This window comes from Lingula anatina, chromosome 2, assembly GCF_051362555.1.
Source record: "Lingula anatina isolate TDL-2025a chromosome 2, LinAna3.0, whole genome shotgun sequence".
NCBI classification, from domain to species: domain Eukaryota; kingdom Metazoa; phylum Brachiopoda; class Lingulata; order Lingulida; family Lingulidae; genus Lingula; species Lingula anatina.
Genome location: NC_141768.1, coordinates 33,927,896 through 33,954,774, shown reverse-complemented (window position 1 = coordinate 33,954,774; position 26,879 = coordinate 33,927,896). Strand labels below are relative to the sequence as shown.

General features: G+C 34.5%; 2 protein-coding genes across 7 annotated transcripts in view; both read left to right on the top strand.

Moving 5' to 3' along the window:
* Positions 1–22,585, top strand: part of LOC106177752 (ATP-binding cassette sub-family C member 9) — a 47,291-nt gene extending 24,706 nt beyond the window's left edge. For all 6 annotated transcript variants that reach the window (XM_087003757.1, XM_087003753.1, XM_087003756.1 and 3 more), the window contains 24 exons: positions 94–333; positions 1,382–1,874; positions 2,411–2,516; positions 3,302–3,397; positions 4,277–4,361; positions 5,139–5,219; positions 6,808–6,948; positions 7,493–7,602; positions 11,351–11,420; positions 12,001–12,205; positions 12,988–13,322; positions 13,592–13,761; positions 14,151–14,220; positions 14,489–14,646; positions 15,112–15,204; positions 15,583–15,685; positions 16,095–16,208; positions 16,608–16,728; positions 17,230–17,360; positions 17,758–17,945; positions 18,210–18,313; positions 18,677–18,726; positions 18,880–19,026; positions 19,349–22,585. In XM_087003757.1, the coding sequence (XP_086859883.1) occupies positions 94–333; positions 1,382–1,874; positions 2,411–2,516; positions 3,302–3,397; positions 4,277–4,361; positions 5,139–5,219; positions 6,808–6,948; positions 7,493–7,602; positions 11,351–11,420; positions 12,001–12,205; positions 12,988–13,322; positions 13,592–13,761; positions 14,151–14,220; positions 14,489–14,646; positions 15,112–15,204; positions 15,583–15,685; positions 16,095–16,208; positions 16,608–16,728; positions 17,230–17,360; positions 17,758–17,945; positions 18,210–18,313; positions 18,677–18,726; positions 18,880–19,026; positions 19,349–19,492 (3,555 nt within the window). In that variant the 3' untranslated portion in view covers positions 19,493–22,585. The remainder of the gene's footprint in view (positions 1–93; positions 334–1,381; positions 1,875–2,410; positions 2,517–3,301; positions 3,398–4,276; positions 4,362–5,138; positions 5,220–6,807; positions 6,949–7,492; positions 7,603–11,350; positions 11,421–12,000; positions 12,206–12,987; positions 13,323–13,591; positions 13,762–14,150; positions 14,221–14,488; positions 14,647–15,111; positions 15,205–15,582; positions 15,686–16,094; positions 16,209–16,607; positions 16,729–17,229; positions 17,361–17,757; positions 17,946–18,209; positions 18,314–18,676; positions 18,727–18,879; positions 19,027–19,348) is intronic.
* Positions 22,586–23,700: 1,115 nt separating this feature from the next.
* Positions 23,701–25,881, top strand: LOC106177758 (uncharacterized). Its single transcript, XM_087006440.1, has 4 exons — positions 23,701–24,055; positions 24,472–24,717; positions 24,929–24,994; positions 25,451–25,881. Exons 1-4 carry the CDS (start codon positions 23,884–23,886, stop codon positions 25,648–25,650), a joined length of 684 nt encoding a protein of 227 aa, XP_086862566.1. The 5' UTR covers positions 23,701–23,883; the 3' UTR covers positions 25,651–25,881.
* Positions 25,882–26,879: the final 998 nt, after the last annotated feature.

Here is a 26,879-nt window from a genome sequence, read left to right as displayed (position 1 = left end):
GGCATAATAAAAAGTTTTTGATACACCATCTTTGTATGAAGTCAAATTTTTCCGACTGAGAGACAAATGTAACTTTTGTTTCTGTCTGTTTAGACCTTCCTCCTGTATCCGTACATAGAAAGTGTTCCACTCACTGCAGCCAAGGCATTCTCTTCCCTGGCCTTGTTCAATATGATCAGCAGTCCTCTCTACATGTTCCCACTGGTCGTCAACATCCTGGTCAAGGCAAAGATCAGCTCGAAGAGAATACAGGAGTTCTTATTTGCTAAGGAAGTGGAGGCAGCATTTCTGCCAGCTTTTTCATCAAGTAGCGAGACCAATGGAGCTTTAATGGTAAGTCACTTAAAGTAAGCTGTGGTGTGTAGGCATGTGATTATGGGATCATTCCCATTGAAAGTATTGTACCCTGTTCACACTACGCTCAGTTATCCGGATAAATTGCGAATTAGGTCACAATTTGAATAAATGCAGTAGTGTGAACGCAAGAGGATTTTTGTAATGCGCATTTTCAAAATCCTGCAAGCGAGGTGGATTTCTAAGCGTGATCCGGATAACTTACCGGAATCGACACCTGTACAGATCTAACTGCGCATGTGTGCAGATAAGTGCGGGTATCTATGAACGCTTGTTTACTACTTTAGCGATTGCACCAAACGTATTTGGAGGTCACCACTCACTACAACATGAGGAAACAAACTTATTTTGCCATCTTATACTTCTCAAGAATGCTGGAATGCCTTTAGAGTTGCATTTGTCGTCAAAAATTTTTGTTGGTATTTTAAGATTTCCTGTGTGGCGCATGCGCGAGTGTTCAAAACAGGAAGCTAAACCTGAAATTTTCAACGTGTAATTCGGTTTCGCTTAGCGTGTGTGAACGCAATACCGAATCGAATTCCTCACGAAAAATTCGGATTATAGAAATGCGCATTTTTGCAACTGTAGTGTGAATGGGGTATTGGTCTATGTAGATTGATCCAACTCCACAGGGACTCTGGCTGAATGCAATCAGTTTAAGAGATTAACACACCTATTCCTTGAGTAGGAGACAGAAAAGCTGGTGATTATATGAGTAAGTTGGAAACAAGAGGAGGCATGTTGGTTGGAGAATCCCTCCAGAGTCGGATCGATCCACATAGACCGATAGTTTGTATGGGAATGAGCCCTGTGTTGGTGTTTGTTTACATGGAAAGATTTCATTCAGAACCTTCTTTATAGGAATACAGTATTGTAAATTTCGAGAATTTCCGAGTCTGGGATAATTTGCCTGACTGAATACTCCAAAGTGGTGTGGGTTAATAATATTTTTGAAGTGATGAATCCTGATTTTTGCTTTTGGAAATATTTTTATCTGCATTCATACATAATTTTTTGTTTCATTCAGAGCAAGATTCCCAGTGTTCAAAATCATGAAGCAGTTGCGCAGATGTCTCCAAAAGCTGATGATCAAATTACACAATCACCTGCAGAGTTAGAGCATGTGCAAATTATAAGCAATAAGAAACCAGCAGCAAAAGACAAGAATTTGCATGTAGAATTTAGAAAAAATAAGAAGAAAATATGTAACCATGCCACACAGACTGATAAAACAAAAAATAAAAAGCAGTTAGCAGAAACAAAGAAACTATTAAAGGATAAAGCATTAAGAAAGGATGAAGAGGAGGTAGACAAATCACAACTGGCTGTTGAAACTTTACAAGTTCCCAAGGACAAAAGTAGGACAAAAGAAGTTAGTGTTCAGGTTCATAGTAGTGATGATGAGGATGATGGAGGAGAAAAGTGCCCTGTTGTTTTGGAAATCAGAAATGCAGATTTTTCATGGGACACGGAAAAGAAAATGGTGAATTTGAAAGACATCAGTATCAGATTCTTGAAAGGTATGACTTTCTTGTTTTGTATTTAATCTTTTTATATACTGCATTTTCTTTGTATACTAGGTGAAATTTCATTATTCATATCATGTATGCAGAATAACTGTTTTTAGAAAAAATGTATGCAATATGCCATTTCTTGACTGAAGGAAAAATACAGTCAAGAAAACTTTATTTAAAAAATCCACTGCATAGAAATTTAAGATAAATTGCAAACCTTTGGTGTTTTTAGGTCCCTCAGAGAGTCAGATAATGTATAATATTTTATGTGTTAACAATGTGGCAAATTTTGATGGAAATATTTATATAAAATTTCATTTGTATAACATAAATGCCCCCCCCCCCCCTCCAAATAAAAAAGAAATGAAAATTAATATGAAGTAGTAAAATTAACTATGTCAAAGTAGAAAATGCTTGGGTTGTAATTCATATGGATTTTTCACTTCTTATATTCACTTTTTCTTCCAGTTCATTAATTCAAATTAAAAAATCATGGTTTTGCACTGGTTTGTGATAATGAATTTTGTATTTATTTTCTCCAGGACAGCTGACCCTGGTTGTTGGTCCAGTGGGGTGTGGGAAGTCTTCTTTACTCTCTGCATTACTGGGTGAGATGTGTCTAGTGAAAGGCAGTGTGGAGTGGAACCAGTAAGTATTTAAACAGAATCATGGCATTGATCAGATTCACTATGACCAGTAAATTCTAGTCTATAAACAAAGAATGGTTTCAGGTGTACCTTGCATGTTGCATAGACCATTAATACATATACTGGATTATTTTTTGCTTTTGTTTTTAAGAAAAAATAAATGACATATATCCTATCACAATATTTCATTTCATATTAAGGTGTTTTAATAATGATAATTTTATTGTATAATTAGCAGAGAATATGATTGTATGTCTAGAAATTAAAAGTCTGACAGGGATGTGATTTTTCTGTTTATTCCTGATTTTTAGTTTCTTAACTGCCTTTTTATTTACTTTCCTAGGATAATTGCATAGCATCATCAATTTTAAGCCCCCCCCCCCCCAAATCACATAATCACATCAGTCAGACAATGAAAATGGCCAGTTGAATGATAAAAATGGCCTGTGACATTTTGCTGTTCTCTTGTAGGACAACGACAGTCAACATATTAGATTAAATAATATTGTGGATTGTTGATTTTGGCTTCCAGTCTATATGTTGCTTTTCAGACCTAACTAAGGTCAATTACTATATAATATAAGATAAATAAAGATGAATTTAAAAAAATTAAAATAGAAAAAATGAAAAGATTGATCTAGAGATACACAAATTTCAGTCATCATGTTGTTTTGCAGACCTGAAGCTAAAGTCAATTATTATTTAATATTAGATTAATAAAGTGAAGAGAAAAGATTTTTAAAGAAAGAACAGAAAAAAATTGATCTAGATACATCTTAATTTCAGGAAAACAAGTATAGCCTATGTTTCCCAAAGTCCTTGGTTGCTAAACTGTTCTCTCAAAGAAAATATACTGTTTGGGAGGCCTTTTGAAAAGAAGAGGTACTTTGTTACACTTTTCTTATTGAATTTTAGAATTTGAAGTGAGTTGTCTAATAAAGGTTAAGATTTTGCTGGTTCAGGCCTTATAAACAGATAAGCCTTTTGCAAAGTTGAGCCTCAAATTTGTGCGCATGAATGCCCAAAGTAGCGACTTAATGTAAAATTAGCAGACAAGAACCGTATTAATACACGGTATGGAAAATAGGTAATAGGAATACTTTTAAATTAGTTTGATTTGTTTTGAGAATTTTTTTAATTTATTCATCCTTTATTTTTTCTAATGATGAAGTAAATCCCTGAAAACAGATATTTGTGAGTGGTGGAAAGAGTTATGGAATTCTGAAAGCTCTAATGTACTGTTTCTCATATCTTACACCATATTGAAAATAGTCTTGGATTGAGTAAGGGAAGCCCTATGATTACAGTCAAAACCCTGGTTCAGAGCTGGCCAAATCGATTATGCTTTTTGACGCTGTGCTCGTGGCTACTAATTTTACATTTGTGCATTGAAATTGTGGCTCAAGCCATTTATTTGGGCATTAGTGCTCCCAAATTTAAGGTTCGTGACAGCAAACAGCAATTATTGTGTATGAGGCCTGTGATTGATAAGTTTATTTTTAGTACTAATATGCCTTGCAATAGGAATTTGGGTAATTGGAACTATGAACAAAGCAAACATTTCTTTAATCTGTAAAAGCCTCCTGGTTTTATATGATCATTGTTCGTTTGCTATTTAATAAAAATAGGTTAAAGACAAATTTGATAGAGAAAACTCAAGATTTGCCACATATTTCTTTTCATACATATTTTAGGTATTTATAAAGTTTTAGTAAACTTACCACACTAAATAATGAAGATATTCTGTTGTATATTACCTAGGTATCAGCATGTTATCAAAATGTGTGCTCTGCAACCAGACCTGGATAGTTTACCTGCTGGAGACGACACTGAGATTGGAGAAAGTGTGAGTAGATATTTGCTGAATAGTGTTTCTCATTATGTATCAATAGTATATGTGGATTCACCAATGCACGCACATGGGGTCACACACACGCACTTACACACGTTATTTGTAGATATTAAGCTGGAGTGTGTGATGTTTTTATTGTATTTTATTGTATTTTTATTTTGTATTATTTTATTTTGTAGACATCTCTAACTCTGTACCAAATGAAAAAAAAATGAAATAGGCATAATCTGTTTATTTGTTGACACTACACTTCAAGTGGAAATGAATAAATTGGAACAGCTCAGTCTTGCTGAAACAGAATATCACTCCATAGTATAGAAAAACATGTCTGAGAAGAACCTTTTTCAGTGCTGTTATAATGATGATTGTATGTCTGTTTAATTCAATAACCAGCATAAGATATCTTACTGTGTAAAAAGCATGTGCAGACCAGTGGTGCCTTTTCAATTAAAAAGGGAATAACAACTGTTCATTTTGGCAGGAAAATGCCTTAAAACGCCAAACTTTTCAATGAATAACAAATTCATTTCAACATTCAAAGTTAGTGGATATGATATTATCAGAAATAAGTCAGAATACTATTTTCCACAACTTGGCTGAATTTGCTTACAGATAAATTTTCTTGGTTCTTAAACATGTTGCTACTAGTAGGCTACATTTTAGTTGAGTTTGAGTAAGCTTGTTGAATACAGTCCAGACTTCTTTTTATCCATGCTGTTTATATGTTAATACAAAATGCTTTGATTTGTTTTGCACAATATCTCACTGCAGGGTGCCAATTTGAGTGGAGGACAGAAGCAGAGAGTCAGCATAGCCAGGGCTATTTACTCCAATGCAGATGCAGTAATCATGGTAAAATCTATAGCTTTTGTGGTGGTACAAACCAACAGTTTTTTTTTTACTTGATTTTAAAGTCATTATTGCTGCTGCTAATATCATATGTGTTTTTATGGACAGACACAGAGTCACGATTGCGGTTTTGAGGGTACTTTGATCATTTCTTGTTACTGCAGTAAAAGGGCAGTTAAGTTTATTTTTTGTTTCAAACCGACAGTAATAACTATTTGTCTTGAAAGCCAGGTCAAATAAGATACTGGGCATGGTCTGATTTTCCTTTACATGTTTTTCAATAATTTTCCCTCAATAATTCTTGTCTAAATTTTTATCATTTTGGCCTTGTGGACATTTTATCATCCAAATCATGACTGTTTGAGATGAAGCCTTTTGGTGAACCCAATCCGGTTTAAATATGATTTGGATATTCCTTATCCAATTATGGCATGCACATTTTTTTAGCTTGATGACCCTTAAGCAGATTGCTACAAGCACTGGAAATAAAATGACCTTTTTTTTATATTTTGAATACCAAGAAACTGCCCTTTCATTTGAAAGTTATTAAGTGCCGTGTTCAGATATGGAAGCTAATTGACAGGTAATAAACAATCCATTGTACATCAAGACAGAAATGTTGCAGTTAACAAGCAATGAAAATTGGGACAGAGGCAAATAAGCTGGCATTTATCCAGAGTAATTGGAAGAAGAGACTGTATTACCTGGCTTCAGGTTCATTAAATGGTAAATGGTGGCTCTGAAGAGGGAAAGTCTGAAGGAGTCTGCAATGAGAGCTTGTTTCATGCCTATAGCTAAAAGGTCATGTTAGCTGGCTTCATTGTGCCAGGCCATTAATGATTGTTATTTTTTAAAATCTATTTAACAGATAGATTGTGTTTAATAGCAAAATAGGCCTCAAAGACACAAAAATGAAAATAATTATAACTCGCTGTTTTTGTTATTCAAGTAATATGCTTTTTCCAACTATAAGATGGAGAAAAAATTATCATTATTTTTATTATATATATATATATATATATATATATATATATATATATATATATATATATATATATATATATATATTTTTTTTTTTTTTTTTTTTTTGCAATTTAATGTGCCTAAAAATTATACTAAGAGTATTAGCCATGTAGCTTAACTTCCCAATAGGAAGAAACCACTTGTCATATTATGAAAATATCAGCGATGATTAGAGGTTTTTGAGCCAACATTTGCATTTGATATCTAGTCCAACTCCAGAGATCTTAAGACAGTTTTATAAACTAACTATAAACTTTTGCGTTTTTCTTAGCAATTTATTGTTTATTGGACACAACATTCTTGGTTTTCCAAATAAGATTTAACATGGTCTACTTGTTAACATATTCTTAGTTCTTCACTTAAATAAACGTGATTTCTTACTAATTGTGAAATTTGCTCAAAATCCTTATTTGACAATTAACCACCAATTTTTCTTGGATCTTACTAGTTCCAAAATGTTTTTACAATCAAGACCAACTGGTGACATGATTTTTTTTTTTTTTTTTTTTTTGTAAAATGAACTCCATGTGATGATGTGATATAACAATATGTCCTCATTTACTTCCAGGATGACCCTTTATCTGCTTTGGATGCTCGTGTTGGGCGCCAGGTCTTCAAAGATGGCATACTAAAATATCTCATCAGGAAGAAAAAGAAGCTAGTGATAATAGTGACAAACCATCTGCAGTATTTAGGCCATGCTAGTCAGGTAATTCAGTGAATTCGTGACACAATAACTTAATCCATTCTTCAAATCTAGACAGGATTTTTCACAGTATGTAATAAAAACATCCCAACCTCACATCCCAAATTAAAATTTAACTTTATGAAAACTAATTTCTGAAAGGGATAATAACTTTTCGTATGAGATCTATATTTCACAATAAAAACATTGTGAACAACTCATAGAAATATAATATATTCTGTTTTACCACAAAAACGGCAGTTATAGCTATTATTCTGATATCTGAGCTTGTCTTAAGACCACGTGACCTCCATGGGTGGCTATACTCTGCAGTAATCTCTTAAGAAATTATAACAAAACCAGGGACTAATGAAACGAACAGTTATTATCCCTTAAATAAAAAAGATGAAACTTCTACACTGTTTCATAAGTCTTTTTTGCTGCTAATTTTGTTTATTATTTAATTAAAGAATATTGCCATATAATTTTTTAATAAAAAGACATGCAGGTTCAGTTGGCATATAAAATTGGACTGCATGAAATAATGGAAAAATATTTTTTTATTCAGGTTGTAGTGATGAAAGAAGGTGCTGTTAAGCATGTTGGAACATTTCATGAAATCCAAGAGAAAGATTCTGGACTGTATGAAAGCTGGAAGGAAACGGTGAAGAAAACAAGGTTAGAATAGTGAATAGACACATGGAGAGAGAGAGAGAGAGAGAGAGAGAGAGAGAGAATTGTGAAGTTGCACAAGCTTTTTTGTTAGAGATGAAGGTCCTTCATATTTATCAGGATATATTCGTGTATTGCATTTATGTCCCCTGACCCACCATGTAAAACCATCTCTGATGTTTTATTTTCCTAATTTTTAGCGGAGAATAGTTCTTCATTGTCTTTTAAACCTAACAGAATTTTTGAAATTATGTATTTTTATAAGGGAAAAAAAACATTTTCTTGGATTCTTGATGAATCCGAAATAAATACAGCATCAGCAGACATGGAACCTAATCTTGCGTGAGGTGTGGATGTACATGTTTGTAAAATATCTTCTTTTAGGCACCTTAGCTTTTGGAAGTGGTTTAGACTGATGCCCAACAGAATCACAAGACAGAAAGAATCAATTTTAGAGAATTAACATTCAAATGATTTCAATATTTATGAGAGTGCACTGATGTTACACACACTGGCTGAAGTGATTTATGATATCCCATGAAATATTACAAAGTGCATTGATGATAAGTTTTCTACTTTTGGCATCAAAACCTCAGTAATCATTTTGGTATTTCAGTGATGTTTGATGGAAAAATTTATTAGTCTGAAAAATATGTGTTAAGCCCGAACAATTTGCTTCTTGTATATCCCAAACCTTGTAAAGTGGCAGTCTTGATACATAGTGAAGATATTATGTGTATTTCTGGAAGAAAGTTAGTCGGTAGAAGTATCAGATCACAGATAGATTTTCAAATGATAACAAGATAAATAGCAGAATTATTATGTACACGTTCACTTATGTACATAGGAATCGTGGAAGCCGTGTTGGTCCAGAATTACACCTCGCTGCATTCAGGGAGTTGGAAAAAGCTGCTGGTAATAAGCCCAGCTCCACCAGCTCCAGTGTTTGCCCCGTGTTGAGTCCTGCAAGGACAGGCAGCAAACCAACTCTTGGGCTTGGCACACCTTTGTCACAAAAGCCCCTCCTCCTCTGCAGTGGTGTCAGGGTGGGTTTCAAAGCCCCTGGCATTGCCCAAGCAACTGTTGAAGAGCAGAGGTATAGACTGGAGACTCTTTTATTTGGGCATGAAATATACTTATCTGGCCATGTTTACTCCAGCTTGGCTGAGAAATAACCAAAGATGTCCATTTTTTTTTTTAATGCGTAACATTGGCATTTGACTAGCAAGTCAAGCAGATCAGTTTTAAGTGAATTATTAAAATGGGTAGTGGCATCACTTTGTTCAGAGGCAACAAATTTTTGATCCAACTGGTGTCCATAGATCATTCTTTTGAGTGTATGTGGACACACACCAGTACCGAAAAACTAGTATCCAACACAATGCTGGATCCTAGTGAAAAATTACCTGCTATCTTGAAGCTAGGACCTTTCAACTGGTCCTACCTTGAAGTAAAGCTTGTTAAAATGTTATATTGACCATCATTTGATACTAAATCCCCTATCTTGCAAAATAGCTGGTCAGTATCTTGACTGTTATATTAAACAAGTAATTTTGTGTTAGGAATTTCTCATTGAAAATGTTTGCATGATTCTGAAGTTGGTTTTTTGATTCCTATGCCATTTGCCCTCAGGTACAACTGCTGCTATTTTTGTCTTTGGTTTGATAGCCTACTGTCAAAGTGCAGACAACACCTGCTGTGTTAGACTGTCTTTATTAGCATTTCAGATGCCTTGATTTGCAAATAAATCCTGTCTGTCTGCTTCTTGGAACAAATGGTCTACTTATTGATTGGGTTTGATACTAAACATCATTGCTGAGTTCTGTTGGTGGACATCTTTGAGACCATTTCCAGAGACTATCGTACTAACTTTGGATCGATCTCCAAGGGGATTCTCGTTAAATTGCTATCAAGTTAAGCGGCTGAGATGTCTCGCACTCCCACTGAAGCTGTTAAAGGGTAATTAACTATAGTTTAAAGGCTTCAGTAGGCGTGCCAGCCATTTAAGCTAAAAGCGAGAAACCCCTTGGAGATGGGTCGATCCAGTTAGATGGATCTAGGCATGGGAACCCAGTCTTTAACTCCATATGGTCTGTTGGTTTGCCCAATTGACTGCCATGAGTAGTTCACACTTTATGTCACTGTACTACTTGTACAAAAAGTATAATTAATATATTGCTGCAAACGGTTTTAAAAATATATTAATTGTATGGTGTTAAAATGAATGAACAAAATGTTTCTGGTTGGTCTGCAAAAGTGTGCAGTGTGATGCTGTTGTTATATGGGTCATGTTTAAGTCTTTTATCTGCTTATTTTTGTTCAGCTACTTGTATATATATGTGGGATCAAATAAGAAAGGTGATTTAGATATTCTTTAAAGCTCTTTGACTTACATTTCCTTTCCAAAGCACCCCAAAGATAAAAGATCAAATGGATGGTTGAAATTCACAATACTGCAGTATTTCCTTTTGTGCATACTCAGCACATAAATTTGCAGCATTCTAAACCATTTTGTCAGTAAAAGGGTTACCTGAGTTTATACTGGTAGTTTAGTTGAACTAACACATGCAGTCAGAGTTTGTTTGTGAAGGATGAGATGTTGAATGACATTAAACAACCTTATACAATTACCACATATTAGACCTAGACCACAACAGTCTGCCACAAATCCATACAACATGCACAAAAAAGCCAAAAGATAGTTATTTAAGCAAAAACAAAAGAATTACCAAGCCTACATTCAATTAACAGCCAATTTTGGTTGATGCCGTACAGGTCTTCGACCAGATTGACTGTAAACTAACATGTCAGCTTCATAAACGTTTTAGATCGCATTCACAACAAGTTGCGCCATGGCTTTACAAATCCTGGAACTAAATATGGCAGACGTACATGAAAGAAAAACCACCTAATCTTTTAATAGTCTCTCTGCCTCTCACACGCCTCTCCATGCGTCGTCCCTGCTGGGGTATGGTCATTAAATCTCGGCTCCATTGGGACGCATGGGGAGGCGTGTGAGAGGCGGAGAGACTATTAAAAGATTAGGCGGTTTTTCTTTCATGTACGTCTACCATATTTAGTTCCAGGATTTGTAAAGCCATGGCTCAACTCGTTGTGAATGCGATCTTACTCATGTATAAATTAGGGTCTTTTGACTACATCTATACCGAGCTGATGAATGTTTTTGCCCCTGCACTAAGAGGATAATTCACACGGTCACCAGTTCAACTAATCCAAACCTTTGGTGTCAAAATCCCTATAGCATACATTCAAAACAAGTCTTAGAGGCCATAATAGGCTATATGATATTGATTAGTTTCTGGGTACAAAACAACAAAAAAAATGCATAGAAGTTGTCGAGTACTGGATGAGATGGCAATGTTTTTAGGAACCCTTGCCAACCAGCTTGATCACTTCATTATTATATTTTCAAGAAAATTCTGATGCCAGTGGAAAATGTGTTGTTACTATTGTTTGTTGCCTTGCATAACATGCATTTGATTGAAAATAACTGTTACTAAATGATATTACAATTATTATAATTTAAAATCTTACATCATGGTGTATATTGCAATGTTAAATAATTTACTGAATTTTGAAAAGCAATTTAAATTTGGATTTCATGGGGATCAGTAATTTGAAATCAGTGCATATATGATTGTACAACATTGTTTATATATAAAACATAAAATTCTGTTTTGGTTTTTATAAGGAAATTTCTTATTAGAAAAATTTTTGAATTTTGTCCATTTAGGGCTGAAGATGAAACTACAACTGAGGAAGGTGCTCCAGATGTACAGAGATTAACGAAACCTACTTTACAGGTATGATACAATGTACATGCGTTATTATGTTGTGTTCTCCCTGCCCTTACTTTATGTTTATAACAAAAATGTGTTGTACTTAATTTTTTTTTTTCTTAAGAGGGGGTAGGTTCTACGTGTCAATTAAATCATTAAAGAACGTGTGTATGTAGAATAATGAAAATTGTTTAAAATGTATGAGTTGGTTCACCTGTCCATCCCTCTCATAACACACATTACATACTCAACTAGAAAATTCATAAACACAGTACATAAAGTTTATATTCCAGTCTCCCACCATTTTCTATAATAAACATATTACCCCTGGTCAGTATCTGAAGATATTGCTAAAACTGCAGTAACACAAAGATATGAAAACTCCTTGAACAGGAGCGGATCCAGAGATATTTACTGACAGTCTTCCAAATTATCTTTGTTGATTCATCCTCCAATTTTGACCGCCTTCCAACAAAAAAAAAATAGATACCGTCAATGTAAACTTGAAAATCTGACTGTCTTCCCGAAGACCCAGAAGACGGCCTAAATCCGCCCCTGTTGAAGATATTTTACTCCATCTCAGTGCTATCTTTTTTCTATTCAGTTAGAGCAAACGGATGCTAGTCAGCCCGTCAGTGCTTCTCGAAGCTCGGGTATAGACATGCTAGGTGCCTTTGTACCTCTGTCTGGTATGGTTGCTACGGATACTTATGGAGAGGACCTTGGCGAGGCAGCCAAAAGAGTGTCTGGTAGCACATCGAGTCTAGAGTTAGAACCGTTGGCAGAGATATGTGTTGAAGAAGAGAAGGGTGGGTACCTGTTTAACACCCCATTTCCATAGATTAGATCGAACTACTTTAGATCGACCTAACTCCCTGGGGGTTCCACTAAATAGCTGTCAGCCGGGCTGACACGAAAGTTAATTACCCCCTTACAGCTTGTAGTAGGTGGGACAGACATTTAAGTCGGATTATCTGAAAGTAATCTAGTGAGACTCCCCGCGGGGATAGATCGATCTAAAATCTATGGGAATAGAGCCTAAGATTGCAGCAGGCTTGGGGCACATTCCCAATGAAACTGTTGTTCTACATAGATCGATCCAACTCTGGGATACTCGCTGAATGCAATGAGATTAACAGACTAACACTCCTCCTCCTGGTGTTGTGAAGAATAAAGAAAAGCTGGAGGCATATGAATCTGATTGTGTTCAGCAAAATTCCCCTTGGAATTGGATCGATCTATCTAGAATTTCAAGTTCATTTGGAAAGAACCCTTAGAGTTCTTTCGTGGTATACTGAAATTGAATGTAGTAGATTGGCTCTTAATGACATCAGCATTCTAATTGCAATCAAACCATTGTTCACGCAGCAGGGTAGTGTAAATTGTGTCCATGTGATGGATTCGGCCCATTATCGTTGTTGTTTTGAATTTTTCTGAAATTCGTTACGAGCATTCAGAAAAGTATGTCATGTATGTTCTTGCAAATTCCTGATATTGTACATCAGCTTGCATTTTGCTGATCCCATGGCCAATAATGAAGAAAATATGTTTGGTTCTTAATTCTAAAAAAAAAAAAAAAACCTTCTTTCAGATGCCAAAGAACCCTTGATGCGCAAACAAGGCAAACTGATAGAAGAGGAAGAGAAAGAAACTGGATCAATCAAACTGAAAACCCACCTTGCCTTTTTTAGTGCCTGCTCATGGGGACTTTCAGTTCTAGTTCTTCTACTGAAAATTTTACAGCAGGGCTTACGATTGGCCACCGACCTTTGGCTAGCAGAATGGGCAGCGGCTGGTGACCAGATGAATAACTCACTAGTTTCCAAAAACTTAAGCAGAGACAATATATTGAGGTACCAAGCCTCAGTAGAGCCCAATGTTTTGGTGCTACCTGGTGACAATCAGTCAAGCTCTCCCACTTCCACAGTAAGTATGTTTGCCGATACCAAAGTGACTTTGGTACTGCATGGAAAATGACTGATAGATTCTGAGTGTACCTAATGGGCAGAATCAGAGTGTAACATGTGGAAAAAAAATTAATCTGTCATTTTCACAATTGTGTGCCATCCCTTGAAGATGATACCATAGTGGTTATAGGAGAGATGCTTCATCATCAAAGTTACAGCAACAATGCCTTGTATTTGTACTGCATTGGTGGACTGAAACTCAGATGTAATTACTTTTAATCTTTTTAGGGCGAAACAGATAGGGATGTCATGTACTATGTCATGGTGTATGCCATCCTATCTGCAGTCAGTATTATTATTGTGCTATTTGCATCACTCACTGTGGAACTCACAATCTTGTATGCAGCAAGAAATCTGCATCAGTCCATGTTACGCAATCTCATCTTAGCTCCATTAAGGTAGGTATATATTGTTTGTAATATTTGATGATGCACAAGACACAGGTTCACTCATGCATACACACTTGGTAATATTACCACAGAAGAGATGCAAACGTAGACTTGCTATCGCTTGCTCTCTCTCTCTCTCTCTTTCTCTCTCTCTCTCACACACACACATATGCATGCACACACACACACACACACACTTATGATAAAATTTAATTCATGAAATTTTATTTCGACTTTACTGCAGGACAGCTTGATTATTGTCTGTTATTTTATTGATAATATTCATAATATACTGTCAAAAAAGTTCAATAAAATAGTATTCCGTACCTCAACTGTCTCAACTGAGACAGAAAGATCTCATCAGTATGTATGTTTTGTTATATCCCTTGCTCTTACAGGTTTTTTGATACTACTCCCATTGGCAGGATTATGAGCAGATTTGCTGCAGACACATATCAGCTAGATCAGGTAAGGTAATCAAGTACACAGTATTGATCAAATGAATATACATGTGTTGTTATACAATAAGTGATGAAAGGTTCTTAGAACAAGATTTAATTTACTTTCTCCACATGATGAGAGTTCTGTATTAGTGATATGAGTAATGAGTGATTTTCTATAGCTTGTTATTCAGTAGACTTATTAGGAAACAAGTGCTTTCCACTTATACAATACTGCTGATATCAAATAATTCACATTTCTTCAGTGTTATATAATATCCTTTCATTTATTTCAGATTATCTCTTTTTATATCAGTAACGTCCTGACACAGATCTTAACCTGTATTGCCGCCATAGTAGCCATCTCTTTGGCAACACCATATTTCTTAATTGCAGTTGCTCCTTTGGTGTTGATCTACTGTGTAATACAGAGGTTCTTCAGGGTATCAGCAAGGTTTGTTATTTGTTTTGTATGGTTTTGTAGATTTGTACATTTTGATATTTGTGAATGTAGGGTGTAGTGCAGAGACACCTTAAATTTATTAGCCTCTCCATTTATTAGCCTCAAAGTATTAGGCTCATATTCATAATTACATTGCCATAAGTTAACTATTAGGTGTTCTTTGATAACAACATGCTGTGAGAAAACCCAATTATGATAAACTCTCAATCCATTAACCTGTCTGTTTATTCAATTATTTATCAACAGTTTTGATTATTGTGCTATCATAACCAATTTTATGTCATAGATTGAATTACTGATTAAGCAAAAAAAAAAAAATAGACATTTTTTCTAAATTTTACTGATTAAACAAAGAAAAATTGACATTTTTTCTAAATTTTACTGAATATTCAGTTTGATTGTCACTTAGTTCTGTGTATTGCATAGTGCTATTCAGATTTCTTTTTTTTCTTTTAGGGAACTCATGAGATTAGACAATTTATCCAAATCCCCTATTTTTGCACATTTTGCTGAATCAATGGGAGGCTTAGCAACAATAAGGGCCTTCAGGTAGGCAAACTATGCAGTGCTTTCTGCTGTTGTTTTCTGTTATTTACCGAGTTGTATGTTCTTGAATAAAGGACAGTCAAAACTCTTTCATTCCAAAAAACGTTAATTCAGAACACTGTTTCAAAGGTCAGTGTAATCAGTCTGACATCTTTTAGAGAGAAATTTATCATTTGACTGGATAACTTGGAGAATTAGCACAACCTCTAAAGGGCAAGGCTGAAATAAAGTGCTTGATGAATGGAAATGACAGATTCTCAAAATGAAGGAACCACTCATCCCTATCTTGTTATGTGCTTAATGTTTTGCATATTGTTTCTTGATAATCAAAGATTTTCTGACTCATTAGAGACTGTCTTATTGAATTCTTTTTCTTTCAAGACACCAGAAAAGGTTTTGGTGCAACTTAGCAGAGAAAATAGATTTAAATAATTCAGCATTCCTCTGGCTTCAAAGTGCCAACAGATGGTTTGGAATTCGCCTGGTAAGTAGCAGCTAATGACTGTTAGTTACGAAGATTCCTAGGTGCTTGGAATGTCTCGGTTCTATAGCACTATATTCCAAGACTTATTATTATTATAATTATTTTATTATTATTATAATTATTTTATTTATTTTTTATTTATTTATTTATTTATTTATTTTTTGACGGGTCAGGTGACTAGCCCATTAAGTCATTGACACTCATTTCACTGTTGAATATTGGTGGTATTGATTGCAATGTCGAATCTGTGCTTTATTGGTTTGTAAGTCCAGCATTATAGATTAATTTCTTCTGTCTTATTTGATCAAGTGAAAGTGTTCTGCCGAAAATTTCATATATTTGATCGCCTTACATACATATGCTCCTGCCATATTTTGATATTAATTTAAATTCACTATTATTTTGTCAGGACTATCTTGGTGCTGTCACAATATTCATAGCAGCTGTAGCAGCCCAGGCAGCAGGACTAGCTGGAAATGCTGACCCAGGCATTGTGGGCCTTGCTATAGCTTATGCAGTTATGGTAAGATGACTTTTTGTAGTTTTTATCAGTGTGATCATGGACCTCATGTATTTCTAAAAGAATGTGGAAAGGAAATTGAAAAAAAAAACTGGTTTGTGCAGTATACAGCTTTTTCTAATGATGAATACTGGTTAAGATTTAGAATGCATGGCATTGTAATTGCAGCATCGGTGATGGTATATGAAGAAGAAAACAATTTCTCATAAACTGTAATTTAACTTTGCGTGCATGTGGTATGTGTGTGCATGTGTGTGTGTCCATGACAGCAAAATAAGACCTTATCTAGATTATGTTTATATGTGGAGAAAGAATCGTACAATTGCCCGTGACATTTTTAAGAGAATTTTTTTACTGAAAAATACAAAGATCGGATATTATAGAATATTCCTTTGCTTTCAGATATCTAATGTGCTAAACTTGCTGTTGAGCAGCACAGCAGATTTAGAGATGCAAATGAATGCAGTGGAAAGAGTTGACCAGTATTCACATGTAACTAGTGAGGTCTACTCTGCACCTCAAGGTGGGTGATTTTCAGTAGATGGATTATTACAGAACTGACTGGCACTGAAACAAAGCAGTCAGACAGACAAGTAAGATAATCACTTAAAGCAGAACAGAAACATTAAACAATATAATCCCGTCTGTTGCTGATCTCGCCTTTGGCTATAAGGAAGTACTTCAAACTGTCTCCAAACAGGTATGATGACTTTATGAATCTAGTTCATTGACCATGTATGTCAAGAAAAAATGAGTGGCAAAAAAAATTATTTTCACAAAATATATATATATTACCAAATGCTATTTTATGGATGGTCCCATTTATTGTCAGTTATTGACAGTATACATTTGAAAAATTATTTCATAATTTTTTCAATAAAATCCTGAATACTTCTTTACCTTTTAAGCTGCCATAGTAGCTGTATCTGTGGTCTTCCCAAATTTCATGATTTCATACAGTGGCTTCTACAGTATTGATCTGCAGTCTAATAGAAAGGTTTTACATTGGTTTTTGGTACCACAGGTAGTCCCAAACTGCCAGAGAACTGGCCCAGTGCTGGAGAGGTCCAGTTTGACCATGTTCACATTAAGTATGCAGACAGCCTAGAGCCTGTACTCAGAGACATTAACTTACAAATCCAGGGAGGAAAGAAGGTAAGAGAGCAGTACATGCAGCAATGTTCTTATTGACTGTGTTGTGGCTGATGAGACAACCCAGATGAAGTCAATGTCTGCAGTTGGCAAGGTTTAACAAAAATTAAAGGAATCTGTAAAAAGCCTCTTTTGTAACAAAATTTGGGTCAATGTAATAGACAGTCCTAAACCAGCTTGATTGTACAATTTAACTTTCTTGTTGTCTGTACATTTGACAGCTTTGCTGCCTCATTTACATTTTGTTTCTTCCACTCAATAGGAATGTCCTATTTTAAGAAATTTTACACAAAAAATGCATTGTCTGTAAAATTAATAATTTCCCCAATTGAAAAGATCGAGGAAATACTGTAATATGTATTTTATCAAACCATTAGCCATCCCCATTCTCTGTCTCCAGATTGGTATATGTGGTAGAACAGGGAGTGGCAAGTCCTCTCTGATGCTGGGCCTGTTCAGGATCATCCAGACTAGTCAGGGTAAAATAGTCATAGATGGAGAAGACATTGCCGACATCCCACTGAGGAAACTGCGTTCCAGTTTATCAATCATTCCTCAGGATCCTGTGCTATTTGCTGGCACTGTCAGGTTAGTATTTCTCAGACTGTAAATTTGACGGTATATCAACCTTTATGTTATCAGCATGCTGGTAGTAATAAGACTTTACTTTTTGTTCATAAAATTTATATTCTTTATTAAAAAATTGTTAAACATTTGCACTGGAACCCCTAACGTAATAATAAATTAATTAAAAAACATCCTTTTGGTACTTTTGATTAAAATCAAGTTGTCAGCATACTAGAAATGACTTTTTCAAACATTTTTTTCAATCATTTTCTTTTACATTTTCAGGTTTAATCTTGATCCAGAAGGTACTAAGTCGGATAAGGAATTGTGGAATGCCCTAGAAATTGCACAACTTAAAACTGCTATCACGAATCTAGAAGGAGGACTTGGTAAGTTCATCAGGTGTATATTTGGTTCATCAATAATGCATTTGTCAGAAAAAAAAACTCATCCTATATAAGAGGAAGAAAATAAAGCAGAAACCAGAGTCATGCACATGGTCTTCTTTGTGAAAAAAAAACATCTTTGAAATCCAGTTAACCAAAATTTTGAGATTGATTTGAGATTTTGAGATTGGACCCAGATAAGAAGTAAAATTTACATAAAATATTTTGTACTTTTATTATTATATTAATGTTTTGGTAAACCTTTGGTGCTGAGAAAACTTATCTTTTTAATAGAAGATTTTAGTCATGGTGCATAAAATGAATGTTTGTTAAAACTTATCATTTCCTTTTGATCTATAACTACAGAAGCTCAGGTGTCTAACAGTGGAGATAACTTCAGTATAGGTCAAAAACAGGTAATACACTCTCTCTCTCTTATACTACCACAACTTAATTGAATTTTAAGTCTTTATTGGTATTAATCAAAATGTTTGATATATGCATAAGTGAAGTTTAATAGATTGTTTATCTCACAAACAATATTCATTTCTATATTTGCTCTTCAACAGTTATTTTGCTTGGCGCGGGCCTTCTTGAGGCACAGCAAGATTCTGGTGATGGATGAAGCTACAGCATCTGTTGACATGGAAACTGAAGCAGCAATACATCAGGTGGTAAATGAAGTCTTCATGGATAGCACTGTTATCATCATAGCAGTAAGTTGATCTTCAGTCTTTGATTTTAGAGAGAATGCATGGTTGTTGAACATGGCTTTAGGTGTAAATGCCAAATTAGAAACAGACTATAGTTTAGATATATGAGCTACACAGTGTAAACGTGAATTTGCCATTCCTTGATTGCCAGTTTTTCAACTTTCTCATTACATACACACCATTTTGCTAACATCGGAAGTGATGAAAACCAAAGACAAACATCCTTTGCAAAGTAATAAATATTATTATTTGGATGAAAACCTGTGTGCTTTCAGGATATTTTGTAACACAGGCAAAATAGTAAAAATTTTAATTTCTTTTCCAGCATAGAGTCTCTACCATTTTGAACTGTGACACCATTATTGTGTTGGACAAAGGAAAAGTTATAGAGCAAGACACCCCAGCAGTATTATTAAGTCAAGAAAACAGCAAGTTTGTAAGCTTTGTGAAAGCCAATACACATAAGTGAATGTGCCAAATATTTGACTCATCAAAACAGACTTTGAAAATATGTCTGGATTTTCTAAGTGAGCATAATTCAGTCACATAGCTATTAAAATGAAGAAATTATCTGCCTTATACATGCACATGAGTTCAGCACTGTTGTTTACAGTAATTCATTGTGTTATTCATCTTTGCAGATTTAATCAACAGTCAGAATAGTTTGATTTAAAAAAGCTTTTTCTGTTTAGACAAAATTTCATTTGCTCAAATTCAATTAGTTAGATGTATTCAGTGAATCATTACATTATAACTGTATATGAAGAAAGGAGATACATAGCAGTTTCATGTACATTTTATTTTACTTCAATTTTTTTTTTCAATTATATATCTATTTTGTACAGAAACTGTTGTTGGTGAAAAAAAGTGAGTTAAAGTGCTACTTGTATACATTTTGGTTGCTCTGTTGGTGGACACAGCTTAATACTTTTTTAAGGTCACAGTTTATAAAAAAAGGAGTTTTAGTATAAAATTGGTATGCAGTGGATTTGTATCAGATAATTGCCAAGTATGCTTAATACAAGTATGTTTTAAGTATGCTTTCTTTTTTTTTCTTAGTGGGTAGGTTATAGATGTTACCTTAGTTATTACCTTGTGAATGAAATACATGAGCTTTATTGTTATGTTTAATCCTGTTTGGATTAATAGAACTTTAACTGGTACAGTGTACAGAATCTTTTAGACCAGAATATTTTGGTCTAGCTCAATTCAGGTTAAATACATTTCAGCCTACTAGAATAAAGTAAATATTGTTCTCAAACATACATGTTCTTATATTCTTCCTAGAACAGACATAATATTTCCTACTGCAGGTTTATCTTGTGTCAGGCTTGACTAACTTATGCTCTGAAAGTGGAAACTAAGGGCACTTTCAGAACAAGTTGATCGACGGACTAACAGATTTTTGATCAAATATGGACGACCCACTTTAAAGCAATGCCGCCCAATCCCCTAATGAACTCCCTGCCCTCCACTTTCGCCGTCCCTGCACAGCAACTAAATTTCAGCTCTATGTCAATCCACAATTTAATTGTCTTGGAGGAGAGGAGTCCATTAGGGGATTCACTGGCATTGTTTTAAAGAAGGTTGGCCATATTTGATTCGTGAATATGTTAATCCACAGATCTAACTTGTTCTGAATGGGCCAAAACTCTCAGTTTTGAGTTTATTTGTAAAATAGGCCCCAGATGACACATTTTTTGGCGAAGTACTGATTTTCTGAACATGTTTCTAGTGATGTCAACATTTCACTCACATGTCATCCCATCAAAAATAACTTCCAGTTGATTGTTTGTAGTCATTTGGAAATGCATGGTCTGAGCAAATGAATTCATTCTGACATAATCTGGTGAGAACTGAATCTTCAGTAAGCATGGTTTGCACCTTCAATGTATCAGAATTATTCTAGTTTTGACAATTGTCAGATTGAAGATACCTCTGCTTACCATTGGTTTTGCAGATCTGTATATAAACCATAAGGAAAGGGTGAATATTTAACTTATTCTGCTTGGATATATATATCATAATATGATTAAAAGAGTAGCTTCAAAAGCCAAAGAAGGAAAGTGAAAAAATGCCTGTCTTGTTACATAATATAATATTATAGTTCTTGTTTATTTCTTTAAGTTATACCAATTTTTCTTCTTTTTAATGCCAATTTTATTCTTTTTAAAACGGTTAATGATTATTAGGTTTTAGTCATTTATGTTTCATAGTAAGTGCTTTCCTCATAAATCTCATTCAAGAAGCAAGACTACGGTCTAGCAATTGTATGCAAATTCATAGCATCAGATCTGGAGATAACTTTGTTTGATATAAAGTCTCACAAGATGAGGTGCACTCAGTCTTAGATTCTTTAAGTGTGTATCTTACCACCTTGTTGTTACACTCTCATTCATGTATCTGCTTACAAGTTTGAAATTGCTGCCACATGAGAGTTTCTTGAAGAGAAAGGTTTGTCCTTCAGCTGTGGCAAGGCTGGGTGCATTCCAGTTATTCTGTATTGTAGTAGTCAGATGTCTGATGAATTAAAAATCGTTGTTACTAGATTTTTTCATAAGGAAAGGGGCCCATGGCTACCCCCCCCCCCCCCCCCACTTTTTATTTACCACCAATGATGATGGCAGTTTGTCCAGTCTGATAGACAAATGGATAACCATGAGCAGTATAATTGTAGTAAGTTGCTTTTTATTCTTATGAGAAAAAAGTCACTATGGTTATTACATGCGGTACACATGCAATTAGTCAATATGTTTTTTTTCCAACCTCAGATCATGTGTTTAACATTATATTAGAAGTTTAATATAATATAAGGCATAAGCTACAAAGTGTCTTACAAGACATGTAGAAGTAGCACTTGGAGTTGCTGTATCCTTGTCTCATTCCCCAAATTGTTGTGTTGTCCAAAGTAAAGAAGGTTCACTTAAAAGGGCAGGCATCTATCCTTTTGTGTATGTTGCATCAACATTGCCATACTTTATTATGCTAAGTTACAATAAGAAAGGATTCTTGGAGAAAATACTAGTATGATTTGTATTTCAAGAAATGTTAGTAGAAATTTCAAGTGTATTTCGTTATCTGAATCATAATTATTTTCTTTACAAATTCACTAATCAAAAGATTTTAATGTAGTGTTATTAGAATATTTACTAAAATCTTATTTATGATGGTGTTCCTGCTGGATTTTGTACCAGTCTTTCTCCTGTGATTATTTTGAGTGTTTGTAAAAAAAAGTTTACATAATGTAGTAAATTGTGCATAACAATTGTTCCTTTCTGGATTATTGAAATATTTTACATAAGTGAAATCACTGCCACTTTTTGTACTTTTCAATATGCACAATGACTATTGTAATTGTTTTGTACAATGACTTGACATTTCACCATTTGATATCAGTTTGCACTGTAAATGAAAAAAAAAAAAAGATGTGAATATAAGCCAGAACTTACAAGTCTGCCATTCAGACTACTTTTAATATTGTGAAAATAGAGGCTGTTGTATTGTGTTCACTATTAATCTCATACATACAGGCAAAAATAAAGTTTCAATAGATGAGTTTCAATAGCGTTTAATTTGTGACTTTTCAAAACAAGCAATTCATGTTCATCTTTAAATGGAATGCTCACAAAATTGCCTTACGGAATGCAAAGATCCCGATTTTTGCCTAAGTGAGCTTTTGTGACTATTTCACCAACATTTTAAGTTGTATCATAGTTTAACACAATGGGCCTACTCAACAATTCTAAAGATGTGAGAGAGAGCCTGAAGTTTAAACTCTAAACGAGGAATTATAAGTAGGCCTACGAATTGAATTCTTGAATACATCAAGGAGTTTAACTCCTTGAATACATGAGAAGATTTTTAAAAGACGTGATCAGAATGTTATTTCAAAGACGTGAAAAGCTGCATTCGATTGTTTAATTTAGTAAATCATAGTTTGTACTTATCTACATGTACTTCCATGTTGAAAAACTAATTCCACCCCATGCCCTATTGCGTTTACATCATAGAACTGTAATCCGAGGAATCCCGTTTTAATCAATTTTCTGACCATGGGCAGTGGAGTGCAAAGATCTAAATCTCACATATGACCTATCTCACAACGCGAATTTTCTGCGACAAGGTCTACTGCGTTGTTAGCGCGCGTTGGGTATCTTTTAAGACTAGACCTACGTCATAAAAGACGCTTAGGTCTAGATCTATGCCAGAGAATATAACGTAACTGTGTGCGTCGTGTTCATTGTCCACGTCATAAAAGTTTCACTTGTGACTCGATGCGATTTCTGCACGTCACAGTAGGATCTTTACTTCATAGAAAATTACGACGCGAAACGTCATAGAAGTCTTCGATTAATATTTCTACACGTCACAAAAGCTTCATTACTGACTCATCGCAACATATCTAAGTCATAGCCTCCGTGTTTTGTGGCAAGTTTTGTGTGCAGTATAGAGAATTAGATCTACAATTTTAGCACAGCACCACTTGTCGAAGTCATAATACAGGGTCTGCTTTGTGTTTAATAGTATTGCCAACAACAAGACACGATACGAGACTTGTGTACGTCATAAAGACTATGATTTGTCATAACGTCAAACAGTTTACGTTGACAACAGACGGCATGGACAAACAAAAAGCAAAATTCGGTTAATCTACCTCTTTTTTTTTTCTTTTTTTTTTGTAATCCATATGAATAAAAATCGGACGTATCGGCTTTGCTGATAAATTCAACATCTTAATGGGAAAACTATTCAGTTTGCATAATATAAACGTAATTATTATTTGTCTATGGTTGCATTTGCAAGCTTCCATGACTACCTGGGTGACCTAGCAACAACAACAAAGAAAATTTTGAGACTTTCATGTTGGAGAAAGGAGTAAATCTATTAAGATCATTGACAGGATCAATGGATCACTGCAAAAACTGCGAATTACCAAGCAATATGATTGTGAAGGGAAACGACTTCAACGGGGATAACGGTCCAAATGTAGATGGACTTATGGCATTTAATTTCGATAAGAATATTTGTGCTCGTAAGTTTTGATTTTCTAAAACAGGTTTGGTCTTATCGTTTTCATATTTCTATTATCTGAAAATGTATGCATAGAAACGGATTTTTACTAGTGCTACATCCTTTACTTTTTTGCGCTACTCATATAAGCAAAAATATCTTACTTTCCAGATCAAATTGTTTCCAAAGAGAAATTACTTCATTAATAATAATAATAATAATAATAATAATAATAATAATAATAATAATAATAAATATCTGGTGTATGTTATTTTAATTAATATTATTTGCTTTTTTTACTTTTTAAAGCGGCTTTTATTCAATTGTGGTTGACATTCACATTTCGTATCAATTAGAAATATTTTAAAGAGAAGGAAATAAAATCGGAAGAGAAATTAATGATTTTACAGCATATTCATTTTTGTTTGTTTGTTTCAGTAGCAGGAATAAGTCACCAGAGAGAAGAAAATTCCACCAATATGTCACTATACTCGAGTGAATATTTTGTAATGACTACGTCCCCTAACTACATTCAGAAAGCCGTGTATGTTGAACCCGGACATGAAGGAGGCGATAACTCTCTGGAAAATATTGAAAGTTACCAGTCGCCAGCAATGAGCAAACCATTGAGGCTTCAAAAAGAGATCGATAATGGCCGACACAAGATGCAGGTTACACAAAACGGTCAGTATTAAATGTATGCAGTTATTTCGTGACTTTTCTTTAAGATATTAATGAAAAAATTTTTTCCTAATAATATCAATAAAAAGGATTTTCTCTATATTAAACTTATTGATATTCAGCATTCTACTCAAGACATTTCGTCTTGATTTTGTATCAATTATTTCTGCAGAATCTTGTAAGGAACCCTTATAAGTTCAAGTTATATTTGCAGCGAAAACGGAAACGTATTTCCGTGCATGTCCTGATAGCTTGCAACAACTTGCCAGACGCTTCATAAGTAAGTAGATAAAAATAGTGTATCACTCTCCATCTGAAAAAACAAACATATGAAATAAATGATACTACAGCCATTACATAAGATCTATTAAAATATTTCATGACTTTCAACGACATTCATGCAGTTGTCCGAGTTGTGGCAGTGCTAATTTGTAAATTTGGACATTTAATTATTGCGTAATAAATGATTAAAATAGAAAGCTTTTTGTTGTGATAAAGATTGACGATGTATCCCGATAATAATTAATTCTATATAGTTTAAAAAGAGTTATCTACAACCATCAAGTCTATTGCAGTAGTTTTAACAAAGACTTTAAACTTCATCGATAGCACGACATATATTAGACCTATTCTTTCAGTCTTTTATACTTCTTAATAAAGTATGCAGTGATAATTTTTTTTCTGTTCGAATAATAGTAAAATGAAAGAATAGTAATTCAAACTGTTTACTTTCCAGTGGACTCCAAAACACAGTTGAGTGAATACACCATAGTTCAACCTCGGACAGCAATGAACGTGGGAAAGAAAAGAAAGCGCGATAAGCTGTTAGTAAAATTTAACTTTAAAAAATCTAAGCAAATAAATTGTCAAACGAATCCGGTTGATGCGATACATTCAGAAATTGATCCTTTTTGGCTCGGTTGGGACGAAGAGTAGGTGCACGGATATGGATATATAATTTTTTTTTCGCTATACATTTCGATTTGCATTTTCCACACTTTATATTAATATTAATCATTGTTTTACTGTGAATTATTTGAGTGACATTAACTGTCACCTCGAGATTAAAGCAAGACACAGAAAAACTTGCTTTTCCAAACAAAATGTATTTTAAACCGTTTGGTTATTTGTATTTCATTCTCAATAAATAGCTCGTAGGCCTACATGGATGTATCGTTCGTCTAAATGAAAATTGCGACTTGACAGCCCTGCACTAAAAAGCCACACTTACGATACTTGTTTCTGACACATTCCGCCCCCTAAAAAAATTCAGTAGGCCCATAGGCCTACTGCCCTCCGTAAAACCGCCTTTCTTTGAATAGCAATATAGGCCAGTCAATAAACAACTTAGGTTGGAAAAAATTGGTGACAAAGGTTTCTCAATTGATTCTGGTCCGTTGAAGGCCCAATATAGCCAAAAAAATTTCCCCCATGAATCCCCCCATGGCAAAGTCTCATTTTCCACAAAAATCCAAAATGGCCGCTGTTGAATGGGGTGGGTGGACTTGAAATCCATAACTTGGGAACCCAATGTCACAGAAACACGCTTTAAGTATCAATTCCTACTAAGTGAGGGATCCCCAATCTTTTGCAACTAGTCTCAAGGTCACTGGAGGTCAAGGTCATGACCTTATAACAAGGTCAAGGCATTTTTGGAGAAAATAAACCCATAATGTCTATATGACAATTTCCCAATGTCACAGAAACATGTTTTAAGTATCAACGCCTACTAAGTGAGGGATCCCCAATCTTTTGCAACTAGTATCAAGGTCACCAGAGGTCAAGGTCATGACCTTATTACAAGGTCAAGGCATTTTTGGAGCAAAAAAAGCCTTATTGTCTATATGACAGTTTCCCAGTGTCATAGAAACATGTTATAAGAAACAATACCAACCAAGTGGGACACTGCCAAACACTTGCAACTATTTTCAAGGTCAGCAGAGGCCAATATTATTAAAAAATGTCAAGGTCATGGTATTTTCCAAGTGAATGATATCATATTATCTATATCTTGGTAACCGTATGTCACTAAATCATGCATGTTAAATGTATCAATTCCTTCTAAATGAGAAGTAAACAATCAATTGCAACTAATTTAAAGTTCACCAGAGATTAAGTTTTTGACCTCTTATTACAAGGTCATGAGGTTTTCAAGCAAAATTCCA